This window comes from Pinus tabuliformis, chromosome 9, assembly GCF_031772625.1.
Source record: "Pinus tabuliformis cultivar Carrire ecotype Pingquan chromosome 9, CPIR1, whole genome shotgun sequence".
Classification (NCBI taxonomy): Eukaryota; Viridiplantae; Streptophyta; class Pinopsida; order Pinales; family Pinaceae; genus Pinus; species Pinus tabuliformis.
The window spans coordinates 1,763,005,376-1,763,016,983 of NC_142307.1; the positions used below are offsets into that span (position 1 = coordinate 1,763,005,376).

The following is an 11,608-nucleotide window of genomic DNA, read 5'->3' on the forward strand; positions in this document are numbered from 1 at the left end:
TTTCCAAGAATGGCATGGCAGTTGATCTAGAGAAGATAAAGGCTATCATGGAGTGGGAAGCTCCTATAAATGTGGAGGAAGTCATATCATTCATGGGCTTAATAGGTTACTATAGGAGGTTCATTAGGAACTTCTAACACATTGCCTATCCTATTGCATCATTGAAGAGGAAAGGTAAGAAATTTGAATGGATAGAGGAGCGTGCAACCAATTTTGAACAGTTAAAGCAGTTGTTAACGAATGCTCTAATGTTAAAGATTGAAGATCTGGATAAATATTTTGTGGTGTATACAAATGCTTGCAAGAGAGGGCTTGGTGGAGTCCTTACGCAGGAGGGACAAGTTATATGTTATGATTCCAGTAAACTGAATGAGCACGAGTAGAACTACGTGACTCATGATTTTGAGTTGGCAGCTATTATCCATGCCTTGAAGATGTGGAGACATTATATTATTGGCAGGAGTTTTGTGTTGATGAGCGATCATAGTGGGTTGAGATATCTGTTTGATCAGCCAACTCTGAATGCCAGATAAGCTAGATGGTTGGCTACCCTTAGTGGGTTTGACTTTGAGATCAGGTACATTAAGCAAAAGGAGAATAGGGTTGGGGATGCTCTCAGCAAGAAAGTGCAGTTGAACCATGTCGCAACAATGAGATCATATGGGACAGATTTCTAGGATCATAACTTATAGGTAGGACAATAGGATGACAAGTACAGGGAGCTTATGCTTAGGTTAGAATAGGGTACATGTGATTAGGATGTGGATTATCATCTTACAACAAATGGCTTGGTGAGATTTAGGGACATGATCTTTGTGTTGGATGACAGTGAACTCAAGAAGCTCATCTTGAGGGAGTTTCATGTAAAACTATATCCAGGTCACCTAGGATATCAGTAGACGTTGACAACAGTTAATAAGTCCTACTACTGATCGAATCTGAAGAAGAAAGTGGTAGAGTTCGTGACGAGATGTTTGGACTGTCAGCAAGTCAAAGCAGAGTGTAAGCATCTAGGTGGGTTGCTTTAGCTTATTTCGATTCTAGAGTGGAAATGGGAGATCATTTCCATGGATTTCATTATAGGTCTGCCGAGTACATTGAGGTAGCATGATTCTATCATGGTTGTGGTAGACATGTTGAGAAAGGTAGCTCACTTCATCCCAATAAAGACTACCTATTCAGCTAGTGAGGTAGCACAGATCTTCATTAGGGAGATCGTGAGATTACATGGTGTTCTAAAGAAGATTGTGTCGGTTAGGGATGAGAAGTTCACTTCCAAGTTTTGGAAGGAGTTTTTTGCAAGATTGTGGATAGAGTTGACCTTCAACACAACTTATCACCCACAGACATATGGACAGATACAGAGTGTCAATAGGATATTGGAGGACATGTTGAGGATGTATGTCATGCATCAGCAGAGGAGATGGGAGGAGTACCTTCCGTTGGTTGAGTTTTCATACAACAACGATTATCATGAGTCACTGAGGATGATTATGTTTGAGGCATTGTATGTGCGAAGTTGTAACACTCCCATCAGCTAGAGTGATCTAGTGAACAAGGTACTTATTGGACTAGACATGGAATAGGAAATGCATGTTATAAAGAATAATCTAAAGGCATCACAGGATAGACAGTGTGCAGACCAGAACAAGACATTTAAGGAGTTTCAGGTTGGGGAACATGTGTATTTATGCATCAAGCCCAAAAAGAGATCCTTGACGATGGGATCATGTGGCAAGTTGACACCACAATATTGCAGACCTTTTGAGATCCTTGAGAGGATTGGACCAATGGCCTGCATACTTGCACTGCCTCTGATAGTGAAATTCCATGATGTTTTTCATGTTTCATTGCTTAAAATATATATAAAGGATGTTGAGCATGTTATTGATTGGTATGTATTTCAGGTGGAGCAAGAAGGAGAATTCTAGTGAGAACCCAAATTCATATTGCATCGTAAACATCTCGTGCCTCAGAACAAACCACTCGAGCAGGTTAAAGTGGAATGGAAGCACTTTGGACCCTTTGAAACCACATGGGAGATAGCTGATCAGATGTGGGCTATGTATCCTTCATTGTTTGTTGGTGAAGGAAAATGTGTCTTTGTATTTATACATATTTATGTATGGTTGCTATTTTAAATACCACAGTGAGAAAAGTTATAAAACTCCAATAAGAGGTATGGTTGTCATGTTTTCATATTTTACATGATGGTTTTTATTTTGAGGAGGATGTTATTGCAAATACTATAATGAGATGGGTTATAAAGCTCCATAGGCAGTATGTTTTTTCTCTTCGGTGGTTCTTCTGGGTCTAGGTGTTGTTTAACACCGAGGATGGTGTTCCCCTAAGGGGAAGGGGTCTGTAACAACCCTAGGTTAAAAGTTCATGAATAAAAGTTAATCAAGGTAAAATAAGACCACGAGCAAGGGACACTTATTCTAATATGAATGTTGGGCAAAATATCCTAGTGGGCATCACTTGTTGTGTTTTATGGCTAAGGGGAAATTGAAAAAGGCAACGGCTAAGGATGTGGAGGAGGAAAAAATGTATTTTTGGAACATTATTTATGAAAATAATGGAAATTAGGTGAAAAGGAAGGTGAAAGGTCACATGTTGCATGTGAGGAGGAAAATGAAGGAAAATAATGGAAACTATAATAAATTAGAGGCCTCATCAATAAAAACACCTCAAAGCATCAGTTGGTAGCCATTTGTCAGTTTAGTGTTTGAATTTGTCTCAAAGAGAAGAGAGCACCAAGAGGAAAAGAAGGTAAGCAAGCAAGGAAAGGAAAGGAAAAGCAAGGAAGAAAAGGAAAAGCAATGGAAAGGAAAGAAAAGGAGGACAAGGAAAGAAGAAGAAAGTAAGGATCAAGAAGCTTCAACGGGAATACTTGTAGGTAACAGATTGCATGAATGATTTCCTAGCTGGTTTGGACATGTATGGTATGTGCATGTTGGTATTTGGTTCTTTTTATATCATTGGCATGAATTTTAGCCTAGCCTTTCCATTTTTGGATAGCCATGGTGTGGTGGGATTGTTCCCCATTTGAGATTTGGATTGTTAAATGGTTTTGGAATCTGGGGTGAGGTGGTCTTAGGAAAACTCCCAAAGTCCTAGGAATCCCTTGACCGGTAATGGTAGGATACATGGTAAAGCCTAAGGGTGGAGACAAGAAAATTCCTCAAGGATGGTGAAGAAATTTTGAGGCATCCAAGCTCGGTTCGGTTTTGTGATCTCGACAACGGTTTAGGTGTGATCGCGGTGTGGAGAGGATGAAGGTAGTTTACCCTTTGGATTCTCTTGGTTGTCTTTGGATTGATTTATCCCATGAGATCCCACATTATTGCTTGGAATATGACACAGGGGTGATTGGCTAAAAGAAATATCTGGTTCAGCCAATCTATGGTCGAGTTGAATGTGGAAGTCTAGAACCTGGTTGGTAATTTCCTATGTTTAATAAAATCTAAGTTTCTCTTGATTTGATGAGTAAATGTACTTGTTATTATGTGGCTTTAATGGTTGTTCTCATATGGTTATTTATCTTGTTGTATGTTGGTTATAAGTATGGTTTTATGAAAGTTCTCAGTCATGGATCTATTCAGGTTTTTATGTGTAACTAAATAAATAATGAATGCAAGACCTAATTTATGTTATGAAAGCTAATGTGAGAAGGTAGAGACCCTTATTTTTAAACCTCAGATAATTTTTTAGTCCCTTAGGTTCAGACTTGCATTCATGACCTGTAGGTGGCATATCTACCAAGCATTTGACATAATGGCAGTCCCAGTTGGGGATGGTTAGGTGAAGTCCTGGTTCCAATTTTGGTTCACAAGCATTGTCTTCATGTCTTTTATGACTTCTGAAAGTTTCATAACTTTCTAGGAATAGCCTGAACCCCATCCCTAGAAAGTAGCCTTAATTATTGTAGTTGTTGGCACAACATTGGCATAAAAAAGCCACAATCACACTAATGCAGGCCTATGGGGGCGACTGGGAACCCATAGTCTTATGGAGGCCTTGGTAAGGGAGCAACTAGGGCTCTAGGTCAGGGAAAATTTGAGTTGTCTGATTATAAATTTTATATATAATGATATATTTTTGAATCTCAATACATTTCCTTCTGTGAAGGCACAATACTAACCAAAACTAGTTTTAGTGAGCTTACAACCCTTAAACTTCTTCTAAAACATGTAAGGGAAAGGAACTCCACTCACATTCATGTTTATGGAGATTCATAGTTGGTCATGAACTACATGAATGGAGTCTATACTATAAAGAACTATACACTTTTTCCTCTTTTCCAAAATATAAAATCTAGTATCATAAACTTATTTCATATCTCATTTGGTCATATGTTGATGGAAAGGAACTAGGTAACGTACAATCTCTTCAAGATTAAATTAGTGTTGGATAAAGTTGTCTAAAAGATCCAAGAAAATACCATGGCATCTTGAGAATATTTTCCTGCATCTTTCCTCTTGGTAATATAATTTTGGTGTACACATCATTTTTCTGGCTTTTATTTTGTTGTTACATGGCATATGCATATGAATGCCATAATATATCCAAACTTAAATTTTGACTGTAACACTTTTTTTGGGTTCTTCCTTATGGATTTTTAGATGGTATCCTTCCTCACTCATTTAGTTGTTTAGGTTATAATCCATTTAAAAAGATTAATATCATTTTGAAATGTAGTTTTGTTTTATTTAAAATAAAATTCTTAAATTTTACTTCTAAAAAAATATATTTTAGATCTCATTATGAAAGAGCAACATAATTTCATATATATATATATATATATATATATATATATGATATTGAAATTTGCATATATGTATTCAATTATAAATAAGATATTTCAATATAAACAAACTTTCTATTTTTTTATATTTATATAAATAAATGAAAATAAATAATTTTAATGATATGATATTTAGCATGTAAATTTCTTTCCATATTTAATATGTAGTTGAGACATATTATATATATAGATGGAAATGGAATTAAAATACATAAATCCTAAAATACTTCTTCATGTTTTGTAAATAGTAAATTGGGTAAACCATGGTGTGGCCTCAAGGGAATTGAAAAGAGTTTGAACCGTGATCAACAAAAACTAGTGACAATATCAAAAAACAAATAAATTAATCACCATATACTTGCATAACATGCACTGCACTTTCTTTTTGAATTACAATTACAATTTTTTATCTTTTAATTATATAATAAATCTCTTTTTTATCTTTTTCTTTTTTCTACCTGGTTTATTGTCCAAGGAAATTGGTAACTTGCTAGTGAATATTGTTCTAAAAAACCATTTGAAAAGATCACTTTCCATTATTTCAAACTTGAAATCCACCTTATTCACTTTTTGTCAAATCAAACACGAATTTTGAATGAAACTTTTGACCTCTCAATCTAACCATCAAAATTATATAATAAATTTTAAACTTTTAATTTACATTTTAAACATTAAAAAATCAAACACTATAAAAATCAAATCAAATCTTATTGATCAAAACAGATAAATTACTCACCATTTATTTGCCTAAGCTGCACTTTGTGAATGTATAAAATCGAATTCCATGTGATTGAAATAAAAAATTCCTCCTCACAGATGAAATGACAAAGTGATATTCTCACACACAAGGACCTAACATATTTATTGAGCGAAAATCATAAGATATAATTTGATGTCGAATTTAAAATATTTTAAATTAAACGGTAATGTTTTTATTTTTACCATATTTGTTAATTTAATTAGAATTAAAAAATACACTATTTATCTTAATTAATACCAAAGTTATTATTCATTACAAATTTTTTAAATTTTATAATAATAATAATAAATAAGTTTTTTTTTATGTATTTGAGAATTTTGTTCTTATTTATTTATATAAATTATTTAATATTTTTTGAAAGTGATTTAATGTTGATTAAAAAAGAAAAAGGAGATTTGACTTTTTAAAATTATATTATAGTTATTTGAAATGAATATTGAAATATTCAGATTGTAATATTTTTTAAATATTATGTGATAATTTTATATAAATATTTTGTTTAGTATACATATAGAATAAGTAATTTTTTACATGAAAAATTAATGAAAAAATATTTAATTAAGATTTAAAAATTATTTAATATTTTTTGAAAGTGATTTAATGTTAATTAAAAAAGAAAAAAGAGATTTGACTTTTTAAAATTATATTATAGTTATTTGAAATGAATATTGAAATATTTAGATATTGTAATATTTTTTAAATATTATGTGATAATTTTATATAAATATCTTGCTTACATTAAAGTATACCTATAGAATAAGTAATTTTTTACATGAAAAGTTAATGAAAAAATATTTTATCAAAATTTAAAATTGGAATAATTTAGTTAAAATATAAATTAAATTATTTAATTTATTGATATAATAAAATAATATTTATAAATTTATGTTAGATATTTTAAGAATATGCATTTCTTATAAATATTGTTTATGTTGCTAATATTTTTTAAATAACATTTATCTAAATAAAGAAAGAATTCTACAATATTTTTTATATGAAATAAAACATCAAAATATCTATCTATTGTTTTTTTTTCATTTTAAATTTCATGTGAGTAGAAATATTTTTTTAAAAATAAAGGATAAGAGTATGTCTCTATTTCATTTTACAAATAAAGAATATGAGATAATAATTAGACTTGACAATAAACCACATTATTTGGTTCAAAACCTTAACCAAATGTTAATGATTTGATTAATCCAAAAGACATTCTCATTTGTAATTTAGTACTTTTCATTTTTAGATTTTCATTTTGAGATTTTCATTTTAAATTTTATGTTAGTAGAATTCTTCTTCTTTTTTAAAATAAAGGACAAGTGTATGCCTCTATTTCATTTTACAAATAAAGACGCTGAGATAATAATCGTCTCGAAAATGAACCATAGTAGTTAGTTCGAAACCTTGAACAAATCTTAATGATGTGATTAATCCAAAAAACATTCTCATTTGTAATATAGATCACAATATACAATCTAACAAATCTAGCCAATAAATATATCGTATTATTCACAATATACAATAAATATATCGTACTTATCCAATCATAAAATTCTCGCACTGCATACATTTCCACGTTAAATCAATAACATAAGCCACGCTTTTATTATAAAATCTATAACATAACAGAACAACATCGGCAATTGTTGTTTCCACTCCTTTGTCAGACCACCCACACTTCAATTATTCATTATATCCATTCACGCGAGGCAACACAACCAGATTGTGATGCAGTTTTTCCATTTCTTGAACAAAAGACTCCAAATTACTATAAGAAGATCCTTTGTCCACACTTATTTTAGCAACCTTACTCAGCGCCTCGGCTCTGGTTCTCATGCTCTTTCCTTCTTCCTCTGCCAAAAGCATGGTGACAGCTCTTCGTACTTCCCCTTCATCTGGAATTCCGCTCACATCCAAACATATCTGTATGCCTATCCCCAAACGTTCTACCAGGAGCTTAGAGTTAAAGGGCTGTTCTGCAAACATGGGCCACGTGACCATGGGAACTCCCACGCTGATGCTCTCCAGCGTAGAATTCCACCCGCAGTGGCTCAAGAAAGCGCCCACTGAAGGATGCGAAAGAATCAGGAGCTGAGGCGCCCATCCCCATATGATCAGCCCCCTCTCTCGCGTCCTCTCTTCGAATCCCTCCGCCAGCCCCACCTCCGTCTGTTTGGAGCCTTTCACATCCGTGTGAGAAGGACATCTGATGGCCCACACGAAGGCCTGTCGGCTACTCTCCAACCCCGAAGCCAGCGCACAGATTTGGTTTTCATTGAGGAAAAACTGGCTCCCTAGACACACGAATACCACCGAATTCGGACGCCGGGAATCTAGCCACCGCAAGCACTCATCCTCGTCGATATCCGCCGCCTTGCCGCGGCTTAAAATTTTCCGGCGATCTATTCCCGTCTGGCCTATAACAGCGGGAGGAAGCAGGGGACCAATGTTCCACACAGGGTTCCCGGTGAGGCTCCAAATGTAATCGATCGCTCGGGATTCCAACTCGTAAAACGTATTAATAATTATGCCCAGCCCCTCCAAGCTCCCGTTAAGCTCCTCCCTCAGAAAATTCCAGAGCGGATGAGATTCCGGATCACGCCACGATACCGTCAAGTCGGACCTACGGAGCTTAAGCCCGAAGATGAGCTCCGATACATCAAAAAACTCGTCGTCGTCGTACGAGGTGCGGTTAAAGACGTAGTGCATGAGAGACAACCCGAACGCCCCGCAGGTGTAGAAAGCCACGCTGGGGATCCCGAGGTTGGCACCCGCACGGCGAGCCCATCCCGTTGTCATGTCCACGATGATGCAGCATACCGGAGAAGGACTATTCATCTGGTGATCCAACCATTCCTGAAACGCTGCCGCCAGCTTGTGCGAGGAAGCAAAGAGCAACGGGACGACGTGCATGGGCACGTTATCGGTGCTGTCGGTTCCCGGGGGCACCCCGTCGATAGGAGGCAAGGGAATAGGTACCAGCCGGATGTCCAGATTCGAACCCTCGACCTCCGGCTGGAGCCGTTTCGCATTCCCCGGGGTGGTGATAAACGAAATGGTGAAGCCCCCGCGCGAGGCGAGAAGCTTGGCTAGCTGAAGGAATGGAATGAGATGGCCCTGAGCCAAGGACGGGACGGCCACTAGATGGGGCTTTCTTTCTCCCATTATCGGCGAACAAGCAACCTTCACAAATGGATGAACACACTAATATCACTTAGGAAAACGCGATCGGAGTTTCTGTATATATAAGCTGCTTCCATTTGCGCACTATGACATTTCCATACAGAAGGTAGGTAGGAATTGGTTAATATTTAATAAAGATGTGATTGGTTAAATAGTAAACTTTCAGTAAAATAATGATCCTAAAGTGGTCACGGATTGACTACTTTTACACCGATGTTAATAAGCATCGCTAGTTTGGTCCTAAAGTTGTTGATGATTGAACGAAAACATCACATCTATCTTTGAAAATAAGTGACCGCCATAAAGAGAATAAGTGACCGCCATAAAGAGAATAATAATATCATATTATTATTATTAGTTCTACTTACAAGATGCTTATGATACATTACATGTATGATAAGTGACATATACCAACTACGCTCATATCACCTATTCTTCTTCATTCATGGACTGGTTGGTCGACTTTCGCTTCTGCGCCCCTCATAACTTTCTCTGAGATTTGATCTTTTGAAGATGGCATTTGCAAGTTCCACATGTTATAGTCTAACCAGTTCAGTTTAGGGCTCTTTCTTCGTATCTCATTATTGCGTTTCATCTCATGCAGTTTTCAGCTGCCGTTATTAACGACAACATCTCAATATTTTATTGATAAATAGATGATTTTCTATTTAACATTGCACTAAACCATTCAACATTGTACTAAATTCCTGCAGATTTGATAAATAGATGATTTTCTATTTAACATTGCACTAAACCATTCAACATTGTACTAAATTCCTGCAGATTTTCCAAATATTTTTCACCTATGTCTATGCGATTCCTAAATATTCGAGGAATTTGTAATCGACTTAATCTCAGAACATTACACTAAACTATTCAACATTGTACTAAACTCCACATGATTTAAAAACGCCAACATGGCATTGGAAACTAAAATTTGGCCATAACTTAAAAGTCACACATTGATAATTCAATTCACCCCTATTAGATTATTCATGTTTTACTTATATATTGATTATGTAAAATGATATTAAATCTAACTTAAAGTCACACATTGATAATTCAATTCACCCATATTAGATTATTCATGTTTTACTTATATATTGATTATGTAAAATGATGTTAAATCTAATCATGGAATATATTACATAATATTAAACTTAATAATTGCTTATTCATATTTTACTTATATATTGATTATGTCAAATGATATTAAATCTAATCATTGAATATGTTACATAATATTAAACTTAATAATGGCTGATCATGTTAATTCGTTATATATTTAAGTGGTTGAGGGTGTTGTGTACCACACTATGTAGATTGAAAAATAAGTAATATTGTTGGGATATAGTCATTCTAATATCATATTAATTAATTAAGTTTATTATTTTTTTATTAAGTTTATTATTTTTGTATGGTATAATTTTATTTATTAAATAAAACATATAAGGTAATGAATATATTTTTGAGTTGTGTTTTTAGATTCATAAAATAGAAGAATTATGTCATTATTATTGACAAATTTACAAATAAAGTAATAATGAGTGTTATTGTGCATGTTTTTCTTTTAGAATACATGATTTTTTGAAAAGGCAATCACTAAGCTGTAAAAAATAGAAGCTGGCCACTTCACATGTGCAAGATCTTTCAAAGGTATTCATATCCAGACTAGATGGCATAACGATGTAGTAGTTGTTCTATATTCTGCTTTTATGGAAGATATAGAGACAATGGATTTTTTCAAGCTCCCCATTACATCAAATTTCTACTCAAAGGAAAAGCATATCCTAGTGTGTTTTTTCTATCATCAATATCACTAGAAAAATCACTATCTCTAAGTGTGTTGTCTTCAGAATTTGTGTACCACAATTCATAATCAAGTTTACCTACAATATACCTCAATTTCTTTTTCCAACTTTCGAGTGAGACTCCTTGAGAGACTCCATCAATTTGGAAATGAAACTAACTACATACATAACTTTAGGCCTTGTTGCAATGAGGTACATAAGGCTACCTACTAGCCTCTTATACAATGTTGAATCCACTACTAGTCCATCATCTTGCTTGCTCAATTTTGTTCTTATTGCAATAAATGTCATTGTTGGTTTACATTTTCCCATTCTGAATCTCTTTATGTTGAAAATCCAACAAGAAAATCTTGTTTTGACTTTTCCTTGGTCAAACTAGATTAAAACTCGAATTTCTATTTCAGCAAAATACTTGGAGGTAGTTAACTGAGGTGACATGGAACTTGTCACTCAGTTAACTCAGTTAATTCGAGTTGGAGACACTTGAGTTCAGTTCAATATGATTGGTTGCTAATTTTTAACAATATATTTCAGTTAACTTGAGTTATTGTCAGTTAAGCTAGTGGAAGGTCAAGTTGTGCAGTGTAACTTCAATCACACACAATGATCATCCAATTAATTGATCAATCAACATAAAATAGCTATTGCATGCAGAGAATTCAAGTTACCCAGTTGAGATTGGAGTTCAAGGGCAGTGTACTATCAGTTGTAAACTATTCCAAGTTGCACAGGTGGTGCATGCAGTCAGAGAAAGGACTTAAGGTAATTGCGCAAATCCTTGGTGTGAAATTCCTAAAAAAATAAGGGAAATTTCCTCAAGGAACAACGCAAGAAAATATGAGTTTGGAGACTTGCAAATTTGGCTAAGTTTTGGTCAGGTTTAGTCAGTCAGGCAGAGGGATATACTATACACTTGCAGAGATTGCTCGAGCTTGAGCAAGAATTGTATTTCTTCTCGATTATTTGATTAATGCAATACATATATTAAGGGGTTTTGAGAAGTTGCTTTCCCCTAGGTAAATCATTGTGTATGTGTGTTAAATCTTTGTG

General features: G+C 34.4%; 1 protein-coding gene across 1 annotated transcript; it reads right to left on the bottom strand.

The window, feature by feature from the left end:
• Positions 1–7,124: 7,124 nt before the first annotated feature.
• LOC149155829 (scopoletin glucosyltransferase-like) lies at positions 7,125–8,792 on the bottom strand. Its single transcript, XM_089446038.1, has one exon. It carries the CDS (start codon positions 8,727–8,729, stop codon positions 7,248–7,250), a length of 1,482 nt encoding a protein of 493 aa, XP_089302164.1. The 5' UTR covers positions 8,730–8,792; the 3' UTR covers positions 7,125–7,247.
• Between the last annotated feature and the right edge of the window lie 2,816 nt (positions 8,793–11,608).

What these genes read in the sequence shown, in the direction of transcription:
- LOC149155829 (XM_089446038.1), bottom strand. Translation starts at nt 8,729, where the DNA reads ATGGGAGAAAGAAAGCCCCATCTAGTGGCCGTCCCGTCCTTGGCTCAG.